The sequence below is a fragment of the Pelodiscus sinensis genome, chromosome 21 (assembly GCF_049634645.1).
Source record: "Pelodiscus sinensis isolate JC-2024 chromosome 21, ASM4963464v1, whole genome shotgun sequence".
Classification (NCBI taxonomy): Eukaryota; Metazoa; Chordata; order Testudines; family Trionychidae; genus Pelodiscus; species Pelodiscus sinensis.
Window position 1 is genome coordinate 98,819 of NC_134731.1, and position 26,850 is coordinate 125,668.

Genomic DNA, 26,850 nt, shown 5'->3' on the forward strand with positions numbered 1-26,850 from the left:
AACTTTTCTGAATGCACCCTCTCCACCCAACCCCTGCTTTTAGAGACCTCTATCCTGTCCCCCCTCCGTCTCCTCTTTTCTAAGCTGAACAGTCCCAGTCTCTGTAGCCTCTCTTCATCTGGGACCTGTTCCCAACCCCTGATCATGTTAGTTGTAGCCTTCACAGCCTCCCCTCTCCCAGCCTTTCTCTTCCCCTCTCCCACCTCCTTTTCCCAGTCTCCCCCAGTTTTTTTCAATAAAGACAGAGTCAATGTTGGAAGAAACGTTATCTTTATTTTGTACATCAATAAGAAGGGGGGCTAGGGAAGGGCAAGTGGAAGGAGGTGAGGGAGGAATGGGGTACGAGCCCCCGATGGGGAGGACTGGGCTGGCTCTGCGGGCTTCTGGGGGTGGAAGCTCTCCTGCAGCCCCCCAATTACTCCCTCTCCCCAGATGGCAGCCTGCGGCAAGTGCAGCCGGGCTGATGGCCGAGTGCTGTGATGTGCCCAGTGTGGGCACTCAGGGCACTCCAAGCCAGAACTTCTTTGCAAGCGGGGCACCCCTTAGAACTGTGTGTCCGGGGTGGGGGTCGGGACCCTTTAAGCGCAGCCCTCGGCTAGCCTGAGACAGCATCTCCATGCTCTAAGTCCTCCTTTTATGCCCTGCCGGCACTGCTTCCGGCCATCATTAAGCCCTGTTCAGAGTCCACTCAATGTGGACTTACTAGTTCGAACTAGCAAAACGCTAGTTCGAACTAGTTTTTAGTTCTAGATGCGCTAGTTCGAACTAGCTTAGTTCGAATTAACTAATTCGAACTAAGTTAGTTCGAACTAGCGCTGTAGTGTAGACGTACCCTGGGCTATTAAACCGGGGTGAAAGAACACCCCATGACCTACCACGGAGCACCAGATGCCAAGCTGAGTAGGCCATGGAGCACTGTGGGACAAGAGGAGTCTGACTCAGTTCTCCACACTCTGGTAGGCAGTGGCAAACTACTCCCCATGGCCAATTGGGCTGGAACGTGCTCAGCAATGGATTCCCTGGTGCCCAAAGACTGCTTAGTTCCTCCCAAGTATGACTGAACTGTGTGGTGGCATCCCATTCTGCATAAATACTTCACTGCGCTTGGCTGCCCTCTGCCTGGAGTCCCCTTCGATACTTCTGACATAGAATCATAGAATAATAGGACTGAAAGGGACCTCGAGAGGTCATCGAGTCCAGCCCCCCGCCCTCAAGGCAGGACCAAGCTCCGTCTACACCATCCCTGACAGATGTCTATCTAACCTGTTCTTAAATATCTCCAGAGAGGGAGATTCCACCACCTCCCTTGGCAATTTATTCCAATATTTGACCACCCTGACAGTTAGGAATTTTTTCCTAATGTTCAATCTAAACCTCCCCTGCTGCACTTTAAGCCCATTACTCCTTGTCCTGTCCTCAGAAACCAAGAGGAACAAATTTTCTCCTTCCTCCTTGTGACACCCTTTTAGATATTTGAAAACCGCTATCATGTCCCCCCTTAATCTTCTTTTTTCCAAACTAAACAAGCCCAGTTCATGAAGCCTGGCTTCATAGGTCATGTTCTCTAAACCTTTAATCATTCTTGTCACTCTTCTCTGTACCCTTTCCAATTTCTCCACATCTTTCTTGAAATGTGGCGCCCAGAACTGGACACAGTACTCCAGCTGAGGCCTAACTAGTGCAGAGTAGAGCGGCAGAATGACTTCACGAGTTTTGCTTACAACACACCTGTTGATACAACCTAAAATCATATTTGCTTTTTTTGCAACAGCATCACACTGTTGACTCATATTCAACTTGTGGTCCACTATGACCCCTAGATCCCTTTCCGCCATGCTCCTTCCTAGACAGTCGCTTCCCATCTTGTATGTATGGAACTGATTGTTCCTTCCTAAGTGGAGCACTTTGCATTTCTCTTTATTAAACCTCATCCTGTTTACCTCTGACCATTTCTCTAACTTGCTAAGGTCATTTTGAATTATGTCCCTATCCTCCAAAGAAGTTGCAACCCCGCCCAGTTTGGTATCATCTGCAAACTTAATAAGCGTACTCTCTATCCCAATATCTACATCATTGATGAAGATATTGAACAGTACGGGTCCCAAAACAGACCCTTGAGGAACTCCACTTGCTATCCCTTTCCAGCAGGATTTAGAACCGTTAACAACAACTCTCTGACTACGGTTATCCAGCCAATTATGCACCCACCTTATCGTGGCCCTATCTAAGTTATATTTGCCTAGTTTATCAATAAGAATATCATGCGAGACCGTATCAAATGCCTTACTAAAGTCTAGGTATATGACATCCACCGCTTCTCCCTTATCCACAAGGCTTATCCATGTAACCCTTTGCGTCCTTGCTAAGCTCTCGGGTAGGTTTGCGAACTTCATGGCTATGTCTACACTATGGCTGTGTCTAGACTGGCCAGTTTTTCTAGAAAATCAGCCGCTTTTCTGGAAAAACTTGCCAGCTGTCTACACTGGCTGCTTGAATTGCCGCATAAGCACTTACTTCCTACTGTAAGAAATCAGTGCTTCTTGCGGAAATACTATTCTGCTCCCATTCAGGCAAAAGTCCCTTTTGCGTAAAGCTTTTGTGCAATAGGGCCAATGTAGATGGCTCAGATTTGTTTTCCGCAAAAAAGTCCCGATTGCGAAAATGGCGATCGGGGCTTTTTTGCGGAAAAGCGCGTCTGGATTGGCACGGACGCTTTTCCGCAAAAAGTGCTTTTGCGGAAAAGCATCTGTGCCAATCTAGTCGCTCTGTTCCGAAAATGCTTTTCACAGAAAACTTTTCCGTTAAAAGCATTTCCGGAAAATCATGCCAATCTAGACGCAGCCTAAGAGTTTTGCCAGAAGAGGCAATGCAAATGAAGCATGTATTAGCATTTTCTCATGCTTCATTTGCATAATCTCTTCCAGTCACTTTTTGTGCAAAAACAAGCAGTGTGGATGGGTCCGTTTTGCGCAAGATCCTTATGTATGTCTGCACTAAGTCTCAGCTGTCTCTCCTTGTCCGTGCTCTGCTGTGCCCCAGGCATAGCATCTGTTAGCATCGACATCTGTTGGGAAACCTATACGGCAGTACACAGGCAATCCAGGAAGTTTTTGGAGAATGTTGGGGATAACTACTTGACGCAAGTGCTGAAGGATCCGACCAGGGGCCGTGCGCAGCTTGACCTGCTCACAAACAGGGAAGAACTAATAGGGGAAGGGGAGGTGGGTGACAACCTGGGAAGCAGTGATCATGAGATGGTAGATTTCAGGATTCTGACCAAAGGAAGAAAAGAGAGTAGTAAAATACACACCTTGGACTTCAAAAAAGCAGATTTTGACTCCCTCAGAGATCTGATGGGCAGAATCCCTTGGGATGCTAACATGAAGGGGAAAGGAGTCCAAGAGACCTGGCAGTATTTTAAAGAAGCCTTATTGAAGGCACAGAAAGAAACCATCCCGACGCGTAGCAAGAGAGGCAAACGTGGTAGGAGACCGGATTGGCTTACAGGGGAAATCCTTGGTGAACTTAAGCACAAAAAGGAAGCTTACAAAAAGTGGAAACTTGGACAAATGACCAGGGAGGAGTTTAAATGTCTAGCTCGAGAATGCCGGGGGGTTATCAGGAAGGCAAAAGCGCAAACGGAATTGTGATTGGCTAAGGATGGGAAGGATAACAAGAAAGGTTTCTACAGGCATGTTAAGAAGAAGAAGGTGATCAGAGAGAGTGTGGGGCCCCTACTGGATGAAGGAGGTAACCTAGTGACAGATGATGTGGGGAAAGCTGAAGTACTCAATGCTTTCTTTGCCTCTGTATTCATGGACAAGGTTGGCTCCTGGACTTCTGCGCTAAGTGACGCAAGATGGGATGAAGATGGACAGCCCTTGGTGGGTAAAGAACAGGTTAGGAACTATTTAGAAAAGCTAAACATACACAAATCCATGGGCCCAGATTTAATGCATCCGAGGGTACTGAGGGGTTTGGCAAATGTCATTGCGGAGCCTTTGGCCATTATCTTTGAAAAGTCGTGGAGATCGGGAGAAATCCCGGATTCGAAAAAGGCAAATGTAGTGCCCATCTTCAAAAAAAGGAAGAAGGACAATCCAGGGAACTATAGGCCGGTCAGTCTTACCTCGGTTCCTGAAAAAATCATGGAAGGGATCCTTAAGGAATCCATATTGTGGCACTTGGATGAGAGGAAAGTGATTAGGAATAGTTGGCATGGATTTACAAAGGGCAAGTCGTGCCTGACCAATCTGATTAGCTTCAATGATGAGGTAACTGGCTCGGTGGACATGGGGAAGTCAGTGGATGTGATATACCTTGCCTTTAGCAAGGCTTTTGATACAGTCTCCCACAATATTGCCAGCAAGTTAAGGGAATGTGGATTGGATAAATGGACGGTAAAATGGATAGAAAGATGGATAGAAGGCCTGGCCCAGCGGGTAGTAATCAACGGCTCGATGTCAGGATGGTGGTTAGTTTCTAGCGGAGTGCTCCAAGGTTCAGTTCTAGGACCGGTTTTGTTCAATATCTTTATTAATGACCTGGATGAGGGGATGGATTGCACCCTCAGCAAGTTTGCGGATGACACTAAGCTGCGGGGAGAGGTAGATACACTTAAGGGCAGAGATAGGGTCCAGAATGACTTAGACAAATTGGAGGATTGGGCCGCAAGAAATCTGATGAGGTTCAACAAGGACAAGTGTAGAGTCCTGCACTTGGGACGGAAGAATCCCAAGCATAGTTATAAGCTGGGGACCAACCAGTTAAGTAGTAGTTCTGCAGAAAAGGACCTGGGGGTTACTGTGGATGAGAAGCTGGATATGAGTCACCAGTGTGCCCTTGTAGCCAAGAAGGCTAATGGCATATTAGGTTGCATTAAGAGGAGCATTGCCGGAAGATCCAGAGATGTCTTTATTCCCCTTTATTCGGCTTTGGCGAGGCCACATCTGGAGTATTGTGTCCAGTTCTGGGCCCCCCACTACAAAAAGGATGTGGACACACTGGAGAGGGTCCAGCGGAGGGCAACCAAAATGATGAGGGGGCTGGAGCATATGACTTATGAGGAGAGGCTGAGGGAGTTGGGTCTGTTTAGTCTGCAGAAGAGAAGAGTGAGGGGGGATTTGATAGCAGCCTTCAACTTCCTGAAGGGAGGTTCCAAAGAGGATGGAGAGAGGCTGTTCTCAGTAGTGACAGATGGCAGAACAAGGAGCAATGGTCTCAAGTTGTGGTGGGAGAGGTCCAGGTTGGATTTTAGGAAAAACTATTTCACTAGGAGGGTGGTGAAGCACTGGAATGGGTTACCTAGGGAAGTAGTGGAGTCTCCATCCCTAGAGATGTTTAAGTCTCGGCTTGACAAAGCCCTGGCAGGTTGATTTAGTTGGAATTGGTCCCGCATAGAGCAGGGGGCTGGACTTGATGACCTTCTGAGGTCTCTTCCAGCTCTATGATTCTAGGCTGCAAGCTGTCCTCCCTAACTGAGCTGCCTTGAAATGAACAATCAAAGCAGACAGGTCTGAGGCACCAAGCAGTGCTCTTGGCTAGAATCTTATCCTGTGTGGTTTGTAGCATGCAGTCCTCTTGATTGGTCAGTAACTAGATCCATCTCATAACCACTGATTCTGATACCCACTGTGGCCTGCTTCCTTTATCCAGCAGTCTTACCCGAAAAGGGCAGTTGTAGCAGGCAAGATGTCTCAAAACACAGCTGTGGAATCAGAGCCGTCTGGGCTGTTTCCTACCTACGCTACACCAGTGAGGTGTAATGAGGCACCAGGGCTTCAGTCATGGGCAGCAGCTCCTACTGCCCTCTTACCTCCCCTCCCCCATTCCACTACCCCCACCTCAATCCAGCTCCTGCTGTTTCATCCTGATCCCCTTGCCGGCTATGTCTAGACTGGTATGATTTTCTGCAAATGCTTTTAACGGAAAAGTTTTCCGTTAAAAGCATTTGCGGAAAAGAGCATCTAGATTGGCACGGACACTTTTCCGTAAAAGCACTTTTTGCGGAAAAGCGTCCATGCCAATCTAGATGCAGTTTTGCACAAGAAAGCCCTGATCGCCATTTTCGCAGTTGGGGCTTTTTTACGCAAAACAATACCGCATTGTCTACACTGGCCCTCTTGCGCAAATGCTTTTGCGCAAGAGGGCTTTTGCCCGAATGGGAGCAGCATAGCATTTCCGCAAGAACACAGACAATCTTACATGAGATCGTCAGTGTTCTTGCGGAAATTCAAGCGGCCAGTGTAGACAGCTGGCAAGACTTGCCAGTCTAGACGCAACCACCTAGTATTGTTAGCATAACTTGACCTGCTGTACTTACTATTCCTACTGCATGGGGCCTGAAACTCCTAACAGAGTGAAGTTTCAGCTGTCCATTATGTTCCAGGTACAGCCAGTGTTACTTTGAATGAGAAGCAGTGTTGCTGAAAGCCAGCCCCACTTCTGTTTTGGTAATGGAGAAGGCTGGAAGAGGCTGAGAGTTGGATCAGGATGCAGTTGGGTGTATTTCCATTAGTTTGCAGCATTGGGTAGAACTGAACTAACTTCTGCCTGGATTGGCCTAGCAGCAGGATTTGAATGGACTCCTAGCTTCTTGATTCAATTTTGCTGCTGAAAATGAGGATACAGCATGACCTATCACACACTTCAGTGTAGACTGCTAGCAAGTGCTCTTTGAATTGCAACTTGATGCTGCGTGGCCTACACCGTTCCTGAAGTTGCATTATCCAACTCCAGGCACATCCAGTGCAAGGCTAGCTGAACTGGTAAGGTAACCTGTGTGTGCGTGCGCAAACATTGAAGTAGTGTGAAATAAACCTGCAACTGCCTTTGCTTTTCTCTTTAAAATGTGCATTTGCTACTAGTCTGGATTGACAGTAGCCACCTTAATTATGTCTATTAAATCTCCTTAGGAAATGCCTTTCAGTTTGCTATATCTCATTTAAAATAAGGATGTGAGCCAGCATCCTGATGGGTCTAAACAGCTACTTTTCAGAAATAGAAGCATAAGAAATTTCTGGATTAAAAATTCCAGCAGCTCCACACTGCTTAAAGTATTTGGGAAGAGGAGAGGGGTCAGGCAGTGACTGCAAGCTCTATACCAACAACGGGCAGCATAGGCTCTTCATCTCAGTTGGCCACAAGACTTATAATCAAGGTGGTCTTCTGGGGTGGGGTAGTTTTGCTAACTGGAATTTGTGGGGTGTGCCAATTGAACTGGAACAGCACTTTGGATGCAGAGAGCACAGAACTCTCACAGTCAGTGTTGCGTGTGACCAGCCCTCCCTTCCTATGCCCTTGTCACTTTAGTAATAGTGGTAGGGGAAAAAATGACAGAGACAGAAACTAGCATAATCTGACCCTCCGGATGTGGACACTGGTGAATGAAATGTCTCTTAAGCCACACACAGAACCCTGACGGGCTGCATATGGCCCATGGCCTGCAGGTTGCTCACCACTGCTCTAGCCTTTGTCTTGCTCCTGCAGCTGAGTCACAGTCCTCTGAAAACTGGCTTACAGAAGAAGGGGCTATATAGAGGATGGCTGTGAACTGCAGAAAGCCCTTGAACCTCCCGTGTGTATCATCTGCACTTTAGACTGATTCGCAGGCTTCCCCTCTAGCAACCTGACCAGAAAGCCCCTTCCCCACACCCTCTGCCATTTCTGCCCTAGAAGAGTTGGGATGAGGGCAGGCAGTGGGGCGCTGAGTGGAGGGGACTTACAGACTGGCCTGCGGGAAGGCAACCGAGCATGTCTTTCCCTGGCCGCGGTAGCCGGTTTCTGCTGGCTTGGAGGGAAGGCAGCCAGCATCTGGCCGCAGCCCGGCGGGGGCATTGACAGCACCGCGGCTGGGCTGGAGACGGGGCAGACAGGCAGGGTCGGTGGAACTCCCGGCCACTGACGGCGGGGAGGGGCCGCGTGGCCCCACCCGCCGCGGGCGGAGCTAGGCCCGGGCGGATCGGCGGCAGCTGGGCTCTGCCGGCAAAGACGCCGAAGCCGCGGGCGGGGGATGAGTGAGCCCGCCCTCCGCGCCGAGAGTCGCGCGGGCCGGCCGGACAGCGCGGCCATGCGGGTGAAGCGGGGCGGCGGGGCGGCGGGCCCCGAGGAGCAGGAGCTGCTGCGCAAGCCGCTCATCGGCCCCGAGGACGTGCTGGGCTTGCAGAAAATCACGGGCGGTGAGTGCTCGGCCCGGCCTGCCCCTGCAGAGGGGCCCGCCCCCGTGGGCCCCGGCCTGCCCCTTCGCTTCCCCTTCCTCGGGGGTGCCAGTCCCTGCAGGGGGAGGTGTGCCCACCCTGCAGCGGGCTGGCTGGGGCCCTGGGCTTGCATAGGGCTCCTGCCTTGTTTCCAGTCCCTGCAGGGGGAGGTGTGCCCACCCTCCAGCGGGCTGGCTGGGGCCCTGGGGCACGGGGCTTGCATAGGGCTCCTGCCTTGTTTCCAGTCCCTGCAGGGGGAGGTGTGCCCACCCTGCAGCGGGCTGGCTGGGGCCCTGGGGCCCGGGGCTTGCATAGGGCTCCTGCCTTGTTTCCAGTCCCTGCAGGGGGAGGTGTGCCCACCCTGCAGCGGGCTGGCTGGGGCCCTGGGGCACGGGGCTTGCATAGGGCTCCTGCCTTGTTTCCAGTCCCTGCAGGGGGAGGTGTGCCCACCCTGCGGCGGGCTGGCTGGGGCCCTGGGCTTGCATAGGGCTCCTGCCTTGTTTCCAGTCCCTGCAGGGGGAGGTGTGCCCACCCTCCAGCGGGCTGGCTGGGGCCCTGGGGCACGGGGCTTGCATAGGGCTCCTGCCTTGTTTCCAGTCCCTGCAGGGGGAGGTGTGCCCACCCTCCAGCGGGCTGGCTGGGGCCCTGGGGCACGGGGCTTGCATAGGGCTCCTGCCTTGTTACCAGTCCCTGCAGGGGGAGGTGTGCCCACCCTCCAGCGGGCTGGCTGGGGCCCTGGGGCCCGGGGCTTGCATAGGGCTCCTGCCTTGTTTCCAGTCCCTGCAGGGGGAGGTGTGCCCACCCTGCAGCGGGCTGGCTGGGGCCCTGGGCTTGCATAGGGCTCCTGCCTTGTTTCCAGTCCCTGCAGGGGGAGGTGTGCCCACCCTCCAGCGGGCTGGCTGGGGCCCTGGGGCACGGGGCTTGCATAGGGCTCCTGCCTTGTTTCCAGTCCCTGCAGGGGGAGGTGTGCCCACCCTGCAGCGGGCTGGCTGGGGCCCTGGGGCACGGGGCTTGCATAGGGCTCCTGCCTTGTTTCCAGTCCCTGCAGGGGGAGGTGTGCCCACCCTGCAGCGGGCTGGCTGGGGCCCTGGGCTTGCATAGGGCTCCTGCCTTGTTTCCAGTCCCTGCAGGGGGAGGTGTGCCCACCCTCCAGCGGGCTGGCTGGGGCCCTGGGGCACGGGGCTTGCATAGGGCTCCTGCCTTGTTTCCAGTCCCTGCAGGGGGAGGTGTGCCCACCCTCCAGCGGGCTGGCTGGGGCCCTGGGCTTGCATAGGGCTCCTGCCTTGTTTCCAGTCCCCATTTGGCTGGAGTGACCCCTTGTTCCCTAAGGCCTCTGCTAGCCTGGCCCGGCCCTTCCCTCCTGTCTGTGTGCCCAGCAGTCTGTGCCAGGGCAGAGGCCCTGCTTTGCCCAGTTGGGCAAGGGCGGAGGTGGGGGGTACGTCGGAGACCTGCTGAATTTTGTCTGTCCTCTCGCTCCATCTCCCGAAGGCCAGCCCTGCCACTGGGTATTTACTGCATGTGGGCTGTGTCTCTGGGGGCTGCCTGAGGACAAAGGGGTGGCACAGGACAGCACCTTCCCCCGAAGAGGGGGGCATTGATGGTGTAGGCTGAGGAGCTGGTGCTTAAACCCTGAAAATGCAGGGCCAACTAAGTCTCCGAATTCAGAAGCACCCAGCTCCTTCAGCCTTTAGCTTTGTTGTTAGAGGGGACAGCTTCAGTGGGACACAATGTTTCTCTGTCCGTGTGGACAGACTATGGGACAGCTTGAGGTGGTGGCTTTGTGCTGCATGTTCCCTAGCTGATGCCCAGAGACACCTGCCCTGGTCTGAAGTTCAATCTGAAGTTTGTGGCCTGGTTTCCTGTGTTTGCAAGACAGCTATGCATGAGCCAGCCCTGTGGGCAGAGCCCTGGGTGCTGGGGGCAGCACTGAATGGTGATGGCACTTCTTGCCATTGTGCCTGGCTGTGGAGTTGGGGGTGAACAGCATCAACGTAACTCACTGGATGGGGGGAGCTGCAGTGACTTTCCCACCTTCCACTTGGCTTGGGGTGGGGAAGAGGATCAGGGAGAAAAACCATGGTTTGCTAAGCTTGTAACCCAGGATTGTTCCTTAAAATAGTTTCGCGTGGGGTTTTCTGTGCCTTCTAAATCGCTTTGTGATTCTGCCATAGTCTGTTCTTAAACTCCTCTTCTGTTCAGCTGGCTTTGCTGAGAGCCCACATGCCCTATGTTGGTCACTGCTGCAAGAGGAGGGGCAGGTTATGGCTGTGGAAGAGAGTCTTTGCTCTCTGAGCTTCTCTTCCTCCATGCACAAAGTATCCATGGAGCTGCTGGTCTCTACTGGGGACTTTGCGCAGAGGGCAGGAGAATGCCTCCAGGTGACCCCTTGTGCTGTGTAGGTTCAAAGGGGGAACCAGTCCTTTGGAGGCTAGTCACTGTGGGGTAACACATCTGAGTTATTAGCCCTGCTGATTGATGAGGAACAGGCTGTTGTGCTTTCCAGCCGTGTGCCTCTAGCATGTTGCAATGGGACTTGGGGGTTCAAGTCTTTCTGGCCTCTGCTGATCACAGAAGTACCAAGAACGTAAGAACGGCCAGGTTGGGTCAGATCACCTGTCCATCTAGCCCAGTATCCTGTTGGCCAACAGCGGCCAATACCAGATGCCCCAGAGGGAGGGAACACCACAGGTAATCCTCACGTGATTCCTCCCATGTCACCCATCTCCTGAGAAACAGAGGCGAGGGACACCATCCCTACCCTTCCTGGCTAATAGCCATTGATGGACCCAACCTCCATGAGGGATTGATTTTTATAATGCAGACACCATTAGGCGTAGGACTAGGCCATCCCTGGGCTTGTGCCTAGAATGCCGGGTGGATGCAGTGGGGCTGATCCTGAGTGAAAGGGATGCTGTATCCCAGCTCGGGCAGGCTTCACTCTCTGTGCAAGAAATGAAAACAATTGTTTCTTTCCATCATGACATTGCTACTGATTCGTGGGTAGGATTCTGCCACTTTCCATTGTAGATGGCAGCTCTTGGAGCAGAGAGAAAGAAAGGGGTTGCTAGTAGAGCTCAAAGCTCTGAAGAAGTGGCATTCCTGGTCTGGTGGCTAGCCAGTGTCCCAAAGAGGCCCTGCTAAAGCCCAGGCCAGCTCTGCTCCTAAGCCTTGTGCAGTTGGGGCTTCACAGTGGCAGGGCTCTGCAGATACAGGAGAGGGGGTTACTCCTGGTACTCCCCTCTGAGCCTCATGCCTGGCTGGTGGTGTTTGGAACAGGAGCCCCAAAGAGTCTGGTGCTAAAATGCACCTGAGTGATGTTGGTGGCTCTGAGGAAGTAGGGCTTGGAAGGCTGAGCAGGGGATGGGTATCCCCTGTGAGTGCTCCCTGGACAGCTGTGTGTGAAGGATCTAGGGGCAGGGAGAGGTCCCACCCAGATCTTCTGTTCTTGGGGAGCAGCAGCATGGGTCTCTGAAGAGTGGCTGTTAACACTCAATGGCTCTGGGGGAAAGAGTCCTCCCCAACGCCCAGCTAAGATACTTGGGATGTGTGCTGTAGGTGACTCCGGTCTCATACGCTGTGCATGGAGGACATGGGTCTCATGTCCCATGGTTAGAGCGGAGGTACGTTGTTTGTCGTTGGGCAAACACTGGTATAGTTGCCGCAGGTCACTGAAACTGGTGATTAAACAAGCGTTTTAAGTGTTTCAACAAGCATTGTACACCAATCCATGTAACTGGCAGTGGTGCTTGGCAGCCATGTCTGGGGTTAGAGTTCATCTAATGATTGATATGTCGGTGTGCGCTCTCAGTAGAGTTTTTAAGGGAACACACAAGTATAGATTGCCGTCTGACACTAACACATCCTTCCCGTTGTGGCGCTTGTAAAGCATTCTTCTCGCCCAGATCTAGCAGCCTGATGCAAAGTTGAGAAGCTTACATTTGTTGCTCCAAATTGCATATCTGGCTGGGAGCAAACTGTTGAGCCCAGACTTGTAGCCCCTTCTCCAGGACGGGACTCCCAGAAACAAAGCAAGCATTAGTTACCTCCCTTGTTTTGATCTGAGGAAGTGGGTCTGGCCCACGAAAGCTCATCATCTAATAAACCATCTTGTTAGTCTTTAAAGTGCTACATTGTCCTGCATTTTGCTTCAACTACCCCAGACTAACACGGCTACATTTCTATCACTTACCTCCCTTGGTGCTGCTTGAGCAGGTGCCTGAGAGACCCTGAGAGCTTGGTTCTTGTAGGGAGCCCACTCTCACTCCAGGGGCCTTGGTTCTTTGTCACTAGGCTGTGCAGAATGACTCAGTTTGTGTGACTGCTCCACTTGATCTCAAGTGGGACTAGTATTGTATTTGGCTGGTGCCAAGCCTTCCCACGGGCACTTAAGGAGTGTGCCGGGCAGGGGCTGTAGCAAAGGCACATGTGGAATTCAGTGGTTTGCAGATGCAGCCTGTCCCCCCACATGCAGTTGGTGGAGCTCAAGAGATGCATGAGGTCTGCATCAAATCCTGGTGCATTGATCCTCCCTATGGTATCTATCACTGGCACCCTGGAAGTGCAAAAGGATATTTTTTGAAGAGTGCTCTTCAGTGCCATTCCTCTTTTGGACAGCATTCGCCTGAGAGCCTAAGGCTCCTTTTTCATTCCTATTGTGTAAATAATTGAAATCTATAGAATGTCAATAGTTGGCACCTGGCTGCTCAGTGCCACCTAGAGTACTGAAAACATCCAGCCATTCTTGCAGTCCTTCCTCTCCTCATGCAAGGTGCTGCAGGGATGGGAAGGCTGGCTTCAGTGGGGAGGCTTATAGCCCTTCCAGTCTCATCCCTTTCCTGCTGCTGGGGCACAACGGGTGATTGAGGTGTGCCAGTCTGGCAGGGAAATGTACTCTAGCCTCCTCTGGCACTTGGAGGAGATGTGTGAAATGCAAGTGCACACAATTGTTCTCTTGCCAACTGTTCTCAAATTCAGCTCCCCTACGCCCTGTGGACCAACCTAGTTGCTTTAGGCAATTTTCCCAGCCCAGAGCTGACTCTAAACACTGCATGAGGTCTCCATGGTTTTAGTGTAGCACTCAGAAAATCCCAAACTGAACACTGGCCATTTCATGGGTTTCCTCTCACAGGTCCAGTGCATGCAGCAGGAGCCAGATTGGATCTGATTAGGGATCCGTATCCTCCAATGTCCTATTACCCACAGTCACTAGATGCCCCAGAGGAAGGTGCAAGCCCCGCCCCCTTCACTCTCAGCAGGGAGATGTGGGATAATCTGCCCTGTGAAGGTCATAGTGTAACCCCTAAGAGTTGAGACAGACTTAGCCTTGCATTTCAGGACAGATTTCACACCCTGTATTCTGTTACAATCCTGCAGATAAGGTGACTTGACCTTGGGGAGATTTGCTTGTCTCCTGTGCTGAGGGATCCTGGCTATGGCTGAGCAGGGCTAAGGAGTCTTCTGCTCACCTGGTTCTAATGGGTTGGGGCCCAGCATGGGCCGGGCTGACTTAGGTGCTGACACAAGCTTTGGGTCTTTGGAACTCTGCTCTCCTTGCCCTTTGTCCTCTGAGTGTTCTTATCCCCTGGCCACTCTGCTTTGTGCAGCCACTCGCCAGGTTTCCTGAGGCACTGGTGAAATTTGCCAACCATGACAAAAGCTGGAAGAGCTAGTTCCCCAGGGTCTTGACTGTTAATGTCCTGTGATGGGCAGGAAGGAGACCCAGGACTTCTCTCAGTGACTGTTTCTTGGTGTGTTGAACTTGGAATCAGTCGCCCCTGGTTGGGGAAAACATCATTCTGAATGCAGGATGCATATTGCTGCTCTTCAGAGTCCTTGGACTTGAGTGCCCTTTGGGCTAGCACTGAACTGCTCCCTCTCTCCATGCCTCCCTGACAGAGCTGGGCTGGTGGAACTGGAAGAGCTCTGTCTAAAATGCTGTGGGCTTATGTAAGAGGAACAGCTGCTCTCTCCAACACCCTAGCTGGTTACTGAGCAATTACCAGAGTAATACCCACTGACAATAAAAACCAGCTTAGTGCTGAGCCATCCATGCATGTACTGTGTGAGCCCTGTTATGAACCCATAAGTGGATGGAAGGAGGTCTCTGGTCCTTAAGGAGCCACTGAAAAATCCTCACAAGGCATCTGCCTTTAGATTGCTCAGGGCAGCTGGCAGGGTGAGCTCTTTGGCAAAAGAACACTTGCATCCCATTTGGAAGCTCCTTCTGTTTGCTGAAGTATGCAGCCAGCTGAGCTGTGTTCTCAAGATTTCCCTGTCCCTAATAAGCTTGAGGTGGGAGGTGTCCAAGTAATGATACTGAGTGTGTTGTGTCCTCTTCATGCAAAACTCTCCCTCAGTTCCACTGCACTGACCTGCACCAGACCTGTCCAGAGCTGGCTCTGTGAAGAACGCAGGGCTGCTGTTACTGAAGCACTATGTCTCCTCCACAAACTCACCTCTGGCAGTGCTCCAGATAGATTAAATGGAAGGCGAGTGTACCGTTTGATTTGCTATTAGTAGGATTGATCACTTGCTCTTATAGCCACACTCACAAGAGGAAAATCTTACAGCCTGATTAACTTGGGATTACTGGAGAGAGGGCTAATTTCAGAATGCAGTTAATTACCAAGGCATCTGGAGGGGAAGAAATGTCCCTCTGTCAGTCTAGGGCTGGCACATGCTCTGAACACATGACTGCGTGACCAACGCCTACATGCCATGCAGCCCAAGAGAGCACTGACCTTCCAATGCTGCCTGCCCAGAAAGGTGTCCTTGCCTGTGGGAGACCCCTGCTGACAATAATGAAGACTAGTAGATACATAGGTTGCAAGACCTACTGTGTACCCAGGCATGGTACAGGTCCACGGTGGTACAGAAAGGATTTTTCATCTTTTCTGGGTGAAGGTCTAAGACACTGTCTTGAGGGATCATCCACTGGTAGCTACCATGGTGCGAACCCCAAGTTTGAGGAGGTGAGTCATTGGAGGAGTCCTGTCAGAAGCTAGCCATCAGTGGCTCAATTGGGGCTAGTGGCAAGCAGAGGCAAAGCCCAAGTGAGTTGATCTGCTCCTAGTCGGCCATGATTCCCATGCCCCACCTGCAGTCTGAGCAGCTGGATATGTCTGCACAACAATTGGCAAAACTGCCTCAAATTCCCATGTCATTTCTTTGGCTTCAATTAATCCCCCTCGTAAGATGAGTCAGTGGGGCTGCTCACCCCTGTGAAATGGGGTGCTCTTTCTCTGGGGTTTCCAAGGAGCATGCAACCCTGCCTCTAGGCTAGGGTCTGGATGGAGGAATCTTGCCAGGAAGTTTCCATTGGTGGGGTTGGTGGTCTAGAGGGCAGGTCTAGTGCAGAGAAGACTCCTGCAATCTTGCAAGGCTAGAATGGCTCCATTCTCTGAGAGGCATCTGACAGGCTGAACACCAGAATGTGAAAAATGCTTAAATTCTCCTGAAATGATGGGGCCACCATTGCATTAATGTAGTGAATACATGGGCACAAGGAGAGAGCTGTTCATGTGAGCCTGACACTGCCCATCGCCGAACAGCATTAAAACAACTTTGGGTTTGTAACTCACAAAGAAACCTTGGCCTGCTTGTGCCATGGCAAACATGTTGCCTTCCATTAAAGATAGAGAAAAGAAGGAAAAAGCCCTTGGAATATAAAGCATTAAGCAAGGCTGTTATTGTAACATCCCTTTTCCTTTAGCTGGAGGATCGAACAATCCCTCACTAGACCATCTGTTAGATGGTATTAAAGGTGATAATAGCTGTCCTTGTGGAGAAAAGAGAAGAATTGAGTTCAGATGTTGCTGCCTTTATTAGTCTGATCCAAAGCAAACTAAGCTAAATGTCCACACGAGGCAGAGAGAGCTCATCTTCTTGCTCTGGGACTGCTTTTTACTTGAAACCTCGCTGCTGAAAACCACAAGATCGCAACTTGTACCATCATCAGGTTGGTTAGCTTGCTGCTTGTAGCTGCTCTCTCCCCACTGGCTGATAGCAGTGTTGCAAGATATTGAAGGTGTGGCTGGCTGCACCACATTCCTGTTAAGCAGGAGGAAAAAGGAGAAGGCTAGGAAAAAGAAGAAATAAGGTGGGAAGGTAAAGGGCACATTTGGGTGTTTGAGGGAGACAATCTCACATCCCAGGTGGTGGCAGGGATATAGCCAAAGCTGGAGAGGTAGTGCTGTCATTTGGGTTCCTCTTTGGGCCCCATCTGGTCAGAGTTCAGATGAAGAAAGTCTGAGGTCCCAGAAGACAGTGGAGTGGTAGCCATGATGGTGAAGCCCAGTACATCTCTTGCTTTTCAGCCAGCTAGTGTGGTAGCTGGCTTTCATAGACCCCTAGGGTTTGAAGAGACCTCAGGAGTCAGAGTCCAACCCCCTGCTAAAAGCAGGACCAATCCTAACTCAATCATCCCAGCTAGGGCTTTGTCAAGTCTGCATGTAAAAACCTCTAGGGATGGAGATTCCATCCCCTCCGTAGGGGTATGTCTACACAGCAGGGCAGAAGTTGAGTTAAGATATGCAAATTCAGCTATGTCAATTGCATAGCTTAAGTTGAAATACAGTAGCTTAATTTGGTTTTTGGCGCTGTCTACACAGCAGGAAGTTGAGGGAAGAGCACTCTTCCTTTGACTTCCCTTACTCCTTGTGAAATGAGGGTTACCATGAGTCAGAATAAGAAATCCTCCAGCTTGATATTATTTTGAAAGAAAGGCTTGTAGTGTACATGCACACTGTGCTATTTTGGAATAATGTCAGTTATTCCAAAATAACGCTGCTGTGTAGATGTACCATAGGTAACCCATTCCAGCGCTTCGCCACCCTCCAGTGTAGACCTCTCCCACTGCAACTTGAGGCCATTGCTTCTTGTTCTGTCATCTGTCTCAGAGACTGTTTCCCTTCATAGGACCCCAAAAAGAATAGCTCATTTCATTATTTTGTCCACCAAATGGGCCTAGTTTTCAATTCAGCAATTTTAATTCGTTGACTCTTATTTACCAGGCATGATTTTCAGTCTTTCTATTCTATCAGGAGCCATTTTGTTTATACTAATTCAATTTTTCTGGTTCCTTTTGCACCGTTTCCCATCCTCTTTTATTGTTAGAGACCGTGTGACAGTTGATGAACATTTTCTCACTTCTTCCAGTAGAGTTCCCAGACAGGGTAAAATCATAGGTCTAATTATGACACAGCTATCAAAGAAGTGCTGGGGAGCTGGAGGCCAAATAGTGCCTGAGCCCAATCTGAACCCCTCTCAGCAAGAGGGGCTTTAGGGAAAGGACAGCAAACTTATCTCTCTGCCTGCCTGGTCTCTTCTGGCAGGTTTATGGTCTGTGTAACAAACCTAGATGCCCAGGATAAGTGAATTGGGCTGGCTGAATGCAGCTCTGACGGGTACTTGGAAGGCTACCCAACTCTTTAGTTCAGTAAAATGGATTCTCTGTCATGTTCATAGAATATTGTCCCCTCCATTCTTGCATCACATGGGAGGCTGTTTGGGCTGCTTCTGCACTGTATTTTGCAGTGACTCTTCTGGCAGCTGGCAGTAGGGTTAGGTTGGACTTCCAGCATGATGAGTCGCTAGAATTGTTTTCATATTATTTGGTTGTGCTATTAACTGATCTTCCTTCCTAATAATCTGTAAGGGGCTTGTGGTCTAGCCCAGTTCAGAGCCTGTAACCAAAGCTTACCTCCGTGTGGGGAGCAGCTAATATAGGCAGTGACATCAGGCTAGTCTACAATTTGCAGTGGAGGCTGATTTGCCAGAGAGGCACTTTTGCAGTGACTGGGGCACTCTGGGATAGCCCTAGGAGGACTGCCATACCTTGTTTGGACTGGCATGAGTTTGAACTCTCCACAGCGTCAAATGCCGTAACTGTGGGGCCGCTCTGGGGAAGCTGAGCAGAATGGGTAGGATTCGGTGTGTGACTGACACAATCTAAGGCAGTGTGTCTCAGTGCTGTCTGCGAAACCACTTTGAGAAATCACCAGTGTGTTTATTTACTGGCTCCAGGGCCACAGAGTCTCATGGCTCCCATTGGCTCCAGTTTGCCATTTGCAGTCAAGGGGAGCCGCGGGAAGTGGCAGCCCTGCCCATGCTGTTTCCTGGGGCTCCCCTTAGCTGCAAAAGGTGAACCGGAGCCAATGGGAGCCGTGAGGCTCTGAGGCCCTGGAGCTGGTAAATAAACATACTGGAGTGACCAGTTAGCAGATTTCTCAAAGTGATTTCATGGACAGCATTGAGAAACACTGATCTAAGGAATTGCTGGGCTGCGAGGGGTGGGTTAGTCCCTGTTTCTCTAGTGAAGATGAGCCCTAAGAGGAGAAGGGCAGGCTTGCAGCGGAACTGGCAGCGCTTCCACCTTTGAAGTTTAGCAAGATCAGGGCTCTTGCTACATTTGAAAAGCAAAGTGCTGCAGGGCCAGCAGGGGACTGTTTGAGTCTCCTGCTGGCCCCCGCGCTCCCTGCAGCGCTTCCGCCTTTGAAATGTATTAAGAGCCAGCAGGGCTCTTCTACATTTCAAAGGCGGAGGCGTCCTTATCGACTAATCGAATAGTTGATGCAAATTACATTGACTATTCAATTAGTTGATTAATCTAAATGTAACATCCTTAGTGTGCAGCCTTGGTTTGTGGGGACAGGGAGAGGAGGCAATGCCAGGTGGGGCTCTCTTGCATGTGCTTTACTCTAGTAATTTAGGGCTTGTCTGTTCTCTAGCTTGGAAGACTCCATGGAAGCTGGTAGGACTAAGATATGACAGGTCTCAAGCTGTGAATCCCAGGGAAGGGATTTTTTTTCAGACAGTTATAAACTTTAACAAATATTGAACATAACATCCAAGGAAGGGGGTGTGAGGCTTGGCTCTATGGTGTGTAGTGTGTCTGTGACGTAGTGGAGGTACCTGGCTGGTTTCTATGCTGCTGGCTCTGGGGTAACCCCCACTGGCTGCCGTGGGTACCACGACCCAGCAAAACAGGATGAGTCACTATGCAAAGGGACCTCTCAACCGGTATGGCCAGACACCCCCCCATGGAGAGGAACAAAGGAAGGTGGATGCTGCCCTGGCTGGGGGGCAGGGCTGGAAGAGTGTGTGTTAGTTGCTGTCTGGGAGCATGGAGGAGACAGCCTAGGGAAAGGGGCTGGAGTTTAGGGGCCCAGTCTCCCCCCCCATCGCAAGGGGGCCTGAGGCATCCTAGCCCAGCTCTGTGACCAGATTACATCTGTGCTGTGCTGTATCCTGGAGAGGCAATAAACTTCCTCTATTCCACCGGCTGGTGCAGTCTGTTTGTGCCATTTCGGGGTGCAGGAGACGGGGGACCCCCAACGCGCCGTCACAGTGTTCATGTGCACTGGTGTGTCTTCCCTCACAAGCCCTTCCCTAGGCCCATTTTCCCTCCACCTGTTGGGCGCTAGTGCACTGCCTCGCCTATGGCTTCTCACAAAGTATTTTTGGTAGCCTCAAAGTACAGCCATCAACTCTTGCTGGTGGCATTAACTTTAGGAGAATAAAATAAATATGCGTGTGCAGGCACCCAAGCCATTGCAATTTATGTAGGATGTTTTCTGCAGACTCAGTAATAAAAATAATGCTTTGAAAAGTGATGTGTGTGTGTGTGTGTGTTTTTAATCACATTTCACGGGACACTTGGTAGCTTCGTGGGAGGCTGTGAAAATTGATATTAACAAACATCCCTATATCATATTTCACAGCCTCCCAGCTAGCTTAAGAGTCTGCTGTGAGAAGTGATGCTCGCATGTCTGTGAATATCACTTTTCTCAGCAAGCCCCAGGACAAATTGAGCCCTGGATGGAGAGGTGAGAGGGGAGGCAATGGGAGCCCGGAGCCATGGTGGGATGGATATGGGCCAGGAAGGCAGAGTCTGGCCTGGGACTGACCACAGGGCTGGGAGAGATGGCAGAAGCCAGAGGTGATAGCGGTGGGTGGGGAGCCCTGCCATAGCATGGCCAGAGCTGGTGTTGGCACCCTCTGTCACATGGCTGGGGCTCAGTGGGCAGAGCCCAGAGCAGGATCTGCACAGCTGGAGTTGGAGGGGCCAGTGCCCATGGTCAGAGCCTGAGGCAAGAGTGGTATGGCCAGAGCTGGGGTTTGCTACATTGGCAAAGCCCAGGGCTTTTGGGCAGAGCCCGGGGCAGCGCCTGGTGCATGTTGCTGTGTGGCCAGGACAGGAATTTGTATCCTGGGCCAGACCCTGCTGCCATGCAGCTGGGGGTCATGCTGCTGAGGCTGTGTAGCCAAAGCCAGGAGTTGGTGCCAAAGTCCACTGCCATGCAGCCAGGGCTTGGGATTGGTATCTGGGGCTCAGCACCCGCCGCGGCCCCATGGGTGGAGCTTGGGGTCAGAACCAAAAGCACTGCGACTGGAGCCCAGATGCCAGTGTTTGGTCAGAACCTCTGTGGGGGCCATGTGGTCAGGATCCTGAAGTCCAGCTACATCAAGGTTGGAGACCAGTGCTCCCCAAGGTGGGCTGAGAACTCACCTTGCTCCTTCAGCTTTGTGCCACACATGTCTCCAGAAGTGATGCAGGACAGCACATCCAGGGGGAAGGGCTGGGGCTGATGCTTTGCTTCCTCCTCTCTCTTTTCTCTTTCTCTCCCCCCCCCCCCCCCCCCCCCCCCCCCCCCCCCCCGGCCCACAACCCAGAAGCCATCATGGCTGCATGAAAAGCTCCTGATGATTGCAAGTGAGAAATGCTGGTCTACACAAAGCCTTGGTGCTTAAATGATTTGACTAGAAATGTCACAATCCATACATCTGTGGCTTCCATTGAAACTAGCTAGGTGAGATTGACACATCCTGATGTGTCCACAGTCCGATATGTGTAGCTCTAAGGTTGGTGAAGACTTTTACAGAGATCAGAATGCAGGGGCCTCTTGGGCTGCTGTTATATGTTGCATAAGAACAACCATACTGGGTCAGACAGAAAGTCCCTCTAGCCCAGTATCCTGTCTTCTGACAGTGGCCAGTTCCAAGTGACCCAGAGGGAATCAAGTGATCCATCTCTTGTCACCCATTCCCAGACTCTGGCAAAGAGGCTAGGGACACCATCCCTGCCCATCCTGGCTAGTAGCCATTGACAGACCTATCCTCCATGAATTTATCTAGCTCTTTTTGAACCCTGATGAAGTCCTGGCCTTCACAACATCCTCTGGCAGGGAATTCCACAGATTAACTGTATGTTGTATGTTTATACCTGTTGCATATTAATTTCATTTGGTGACCCTTAGTCCTTGTGTTATGTGAGCAAGTAAATAACTTTTTCTTATTAATTTTCTCTGCACCAGTCATGTTGGATCTCTATCATAGCCCCCTTTAGTCTCTTTTCCAAGCTGAAAAATCCCAGTCTTATTAATCTATCATCATATGGCAGCCGTTCCAATCATGTTTGCTGCTCTTGTCTGAACGTTTTTCAATTCCAGTATATTTCTCTTGAGATGGGGCAGCCATCTCTGCACACAAGGGCTCATCAGAGCCCTGGGGGGACTGAGCCTAGCAGGAACATGGGAAATGAGGCCCAAGAGCACCACAAACATGCAGCCACAGGAAGCCTGCAGCAGCTGCTCTGCTCTGATGGAGCTGGGTGAGGATTTGGTCCCTCTGGGGAACCATGAAGTCACCTCCTTACCATGGTGCTAGCTGAGATGCATCACTGGTTCCCCTTCCTCTCAAAAGGCTCCTGTTGAGCAGCTCAGTTGCTTCCCCTTTCCTAACTCAAAAACATCTGAGTTATCCTTCCCTCACACTCCCCTCCCCTGCAAGATTGACAGCCCCTCTCTGGGCTGCTGTGAGTTTGGAGTAGGTGGAAGGCAAGATACCCCTACATAGCAGTGTTTGCACATTTGTCTGAGACAACAAACTCAAGAGGAATCAAGTGGCAGGGCAGCCTTCAGCTCAGAGCAAGAAGCTTTGGAAACACCTAGGACCCGCTACTGTGCTCCAGTGCTTGGTGCTTTGTTGGAATCCTGCTTCTTGGTCTCCCCTGCCCTTTTCTCTAGGAAGTTTTACTGTTGCTGCATCTGGCGAGTCGTCTTTCCTCTTCCTTTTGCTGCATTGCTCCGGATGACAAGAGTAATACCCCAGTGCTCCAAGTCGCCCCCTTCCCACAGGGCTATATACGAAGCCAGGGAGACTGAAAGTGCCCTTCCCTGCATCACCAGCTTGCATGTTTAGTTGCCCCCCTCCTCCTAGGAATCTCCAGTCGGATAATCTGTTAATCGCTAGGAGCTGAGCGTCAGTGTCTGCGTCTTACACCTGGCTTAACTCTCTGGAGCAGGGTTCAAAATAGCAGCTGACCTGGATTCTTAAAGCATGTTAGGAAACAGCCATGTGCTCCCTAGAGGGTTCTTTTCTCTATTCGGGTTTCCTGTTCAACTTGCGTTGGCAAGATGCATTGTCCTCCAGTGAGTGCTGTTGTCTCCCTCATTTGTATGGCCAAGGGCTGATTTCAGAGTGTGAGATCCTCCTCCCCCTTTTGGCACTTTGCTGCCTCTCCCCATCACAATTAAAGGTTTAAAATCAGCCAGATATGAGCTCAGCTACCCTAATGTTGAGATGCCTACTAGGGATGTCCAGTCAAGTAGTCGACTACCCGATTAAGCTTAGGCTTATCGTGTAGTCAAGTCACTACTTGATGACTCACTTCCCCCCTACCATCGTCTCTGTGATGTGTGGGGGTGGGTGGGGAGGCAGAGCTGCAGCACTACTGGAGCTGGAGCAAGCAGTCCTGGGAGCTACCCCACTGTGGCTCTGCATTTTAAATGTAGTAGGAGCCAGGCTGCCTATGTGCCCGGTCGTCCTCCCCCCCCCCCCCCCCAAGTTGACTAATCAAGTAGTCGATGGAAATTCCATCAACTACTCTATTAACTAATTAATCACTACTTAACATCCCTAATGCCTACCACTAAGGGTTGGTGGGGCTAGAGGTTTTTCCTCTTTACCCCCTTGAAGGGTGCTGTAAATTCATGTGCTGGAACTGGAGGCCTCTGATCTTTCCATCTCCCATTAATTCCTTGAAGCTGCCCCAATGAAAGGTGCTCTGGCCAGGCTCATGTGGAAATCCTGGTTGGCCTGTCCCTGGCCTGGGAGTAGAGGGGTACTAGTGTGCTCTGCAGAACTTTTTCGGAGAATCACATCCGCTTGGCTGCCTTTCAGGCCCCAGGCTGGTTCTCTGCTCTCCCCAGCTCTTGGCACTGAATGCTGTGTTAGCCCATCCCGTTCCCACTGCAGAACTGGCCAGCCCCAACCAAGGCCATGTGGCGTAGAGGAAATGCACTCTGCAAGGGGAGCTGGGGCCTTTCATGCTAATTTATGGCACTCACTTGATTAAACTGGGTAGTTACTGAAGGAACAAATCTCTTAGGGTATGGCTCACTACCAAGTTTTGTTGACCAAACTTGTGCCAACACCCAAAAGTCGACTAAACAAAACTTGCCAGAGGGTGTTCATACTTGCTCCCTCGGTTGACAAATCATGTCCCCACTAGGGGTACCATCAGCGACAGTGTGAGCAATGCCCATGGGTGTGTATCCCATAGTTTTGTGTTGTGGGAAGGCAGAGCTGATCGTTGGACTTCTTGAGATTTCCTGTGTCTCCCACAGCATCTTCAACTCCTGGCGGTGGCAACATGAGTAGCTCTGTGAGCTCTCTGTGCTGAGGAATATCCAAGCAGTCTCTCGGGCCTTCTCCCTGCAGCAGCAGCCTGCCTGCTGCTGTGTTCCTAGCAGGGCAGAAGAAGAGCATTCCAGTGACTTGCTCTTTGTTCGTCAAACAGACCAACTGTCAGACACTTCATGAAAGAGGAGGTAACTAGTGGTGTTCCCCAAAGGTCAGTCCTAGGACTAATCCTATTCAACATATTCATAAATGATCTGGAGAAAGGGGGTAAACAGTGAGGTGGTAAAGTTTGCAGATGATACTAAACTGCTCAAGGTAGTCAAGACCAAAGTAGACCGTGAACAACTTCAAAAAGATCTCACCAAACTAAGTGACTGGGCAACAAAATGGCAAATGAAATTTAATGTGGATAAATGTAAAGTAATGCACATTGGGGAAAAATAACCCCAACTATGCATATAATATGATGGGGGCTAATTTAGCAATAACTAATCAGGAAAGCGATCTTGAAGTCATCGTGGATAGTTCTCTGAAGATGTCCATGCAGTGTGCAGCAGCAGTCAAAAAAGCAAACAATGTTAGGAATCATTTAAAAAAGGGATCGAGAATAAGATGGAGAATATCTTATTGCCCTTATATAAATCCATGGGACGCCCATATCTGGAATACTGCATACAGATGTGGTCTCATCTTAAAAAAAAGATACTGGCATTAGAAAAAGTTCAGAGAATGGCAACTAAAATGATTAGGGGTTTGGAATGGGTTCCCTATGAGGAGAGATTAAAGAGACAGGGACTTTTCAGCTTGGAAAAGAGGAGACTGAGGGGGGATATGCTAGAGGTATATAAAATCATGAGTGGTGTGGAGAAAGTGCAATGGGAACAAGTAAATAACTTTTCCTTAAATAGAAGAACTAGGCACCACCAAATGAAACTAATGGGCAGCAGGTTTAAAACAAATAAAAGGAAGTTCTTCATACAGCGCATAGTCAATCTGTGGAACTCCTTGCCTGAGGAGGTTGTGAAGGCTAGGACTATAACAGGGTTTAAAAGAGAACTAGATAACTTCCATGAATTTAAATCCATTAATGGCTATTAGCCAATATGGGTAAGGAATGGTGTCCCTAGTCTCTGTTTGTCAGAGGGTGGAGATGGATGGCAGGAGAGAGGTGGCTTGATCATTACCTGCTTGATTCTCTCCCTCTGGGGCACCTGGCATTGGCCACTGTTGGCAGACAGGTTACTGGGCTGGATGGACCTTTGATCTGACCCAGTATGGCCTTTCTTATGTTCTTAGTGCAGGTCTTCTGGGCAGCAGAAATCACAAAACACTGAGTGCAGCCATCAGGACAGGCATTGTGGGATACTGGCAGAGGTCAGTTCTGTCAACAAAACAGCAGTGTCCACACTAGGGATGTAATAGGTAGTAGATTAACCGATAAGCAAAAGCTTTTAAGTTAATGCTATAGACTACATGCATTCCCTCTCCCTCTCCCCCCCCCCCCCACTTGCCAGTAAACTTTTTAGCAGATTGGCCATCAGCCTGGCTTAGCCCTGGCTTGTGATGGGTCTGGGGCCTACCCCTGCTGAGGCTCTACATTTAAAGTGTATTAGGAGCCAGGCGGACAGGCAGCTCCGCTCAGTTCTGGCTCATGCTGGGTCCAGACCACCCTCTAGACAGGGGATGCTGCCACCTCGTGCCACTACCTGTTTGTTAGGGGTAGCAGCACAGGGCAACAGGCAGCCAGTCCGCAAGGGGAGCTGTTTTTTAAACGGTCTCCCCTCATAGACCAGCTCCCACCTGGCACCCTGTGCTGCAGTCTCTGATAAGGGCAGCAGTGTGGCATGGCAGGGGGCTTCTTGGGAGTGAGGCTGGAAGAATAGTCGACTAACGGATAAGAATTTGTGAGGTTACTTGACTATTCAATTAACTGATATTTAACATCCCTAGTCCACACTGGCTCTTTGTCAACAATAAAGGGAGGGGAAAAGAGAAACGTCTCCCAGTGGTGAAAGTTTTTTGTTGTTGTTGCCAAAATGGGGTGTTTTTTCCAGACAAAAGTCGCATTGCAGTGTGAATACTCATTGCTTTGTTGCCAAAAGGAGCCCTTGTCAGGGCTCTTAGTGTATCTCTTGAAATGAGACTAGGAGCAAGTTTGCCATTGTCCAGGGAAGGTGAGAACAGGCATGTGCTAGCTTGTGAAGGGGAAATCTCGCCCCCCTGGGGTACAGAGCCCCCAGAAGGGTTCGAGGCTGGAGGTCAAATCAAATCAGTGAGGCAGGAGAGAAACCTAGAAGAGAAAACTTTATTATACATGCATGCAGGCTGGCAGCCATAGCAGTCAGCCCTGAGTTACAGGGTTTTTGATCCTTTATACAGAATGCTTAGACAGTTCAGTTGTGGATTGTTATTCTTTAACATATCAAAGTCTCAGCAGAAGTACTCTGAGACTTCTGTTCACCCCAGGAGTGCTAGAAGTAAGTTTTACAAAACAAAGGCACATGAGAATGTGGAGTGAGTGGTCTTACAAGGCAAACTGACAAAGATAAGAGTTTACATGATAATTTGTGACAGACTAGGAGTATCCATGAATTTGAGATGGGCATTTGTAAGAGTCTTTGATTAGAGTTAATTTGATTTCACTCTGATACAGGGATAGAAATGTAGCCGTGTTAGTCTGGGGTAGTTGAAGCAAAATGCAGGACAATGTAGCACTTTAAAGACTAACAAGATGGTTTATTAGATGATGAGCTTTCGTGGGCCAGACCCACTTCCTCAGATCTGAGGAAGTGGGTCTGGCCCACGAAAGCTCATCATCTAATAAACCATCTTGTTAGTCTTTAAAGTGCTACATTGTCCTGCATTTTGCTTCTGATACAGGGAGAGAGATCTGGAAAACTTTTAACCCTTACAGCAGTTTTCTTTAGAGAGTTTTGATTTCTGCACAGTCCCCCCTTTGACACAATTGGAGTTATTGGATTTTCCCCACACTTGTCTAATGCCAGTTTGTTCA

The 26,850-nt window shown here is 50.5% G+C and overlaps 1 protein-coding gene across 3 annotated transcripts in view; it reads left to right on the top strand.

Annotated features, from left to right (window-relative positions):
- Window positions 1-7,878: 7,878 nt before the first annotated feature.
- Window positions 7,879-26,850, top strand: part of UNC119 (unc-119 lipid binding chaperone) — a 46,028-nt gene continuing 27,056 nt past the window's right edge. Inside the window, exon 1 of one of the 3 annotated variants that reach the window (XM_025188645.2) lies at window positions 7,879-8,177. In XM_025188645.2, coding sequence (XP_025044430.2) covers window positions 8,012-8,177 — 166 coding nt within the window. In that variant the 5' untranslated portion in view covers window positions 7,879-8,011. The remainder of the gene's footprint in view (window positions 8,178-26,850) is intronic. The other 2 variants (XM_025188643.2, XM_025188644.2) reach the window with 2 other exon arrangements.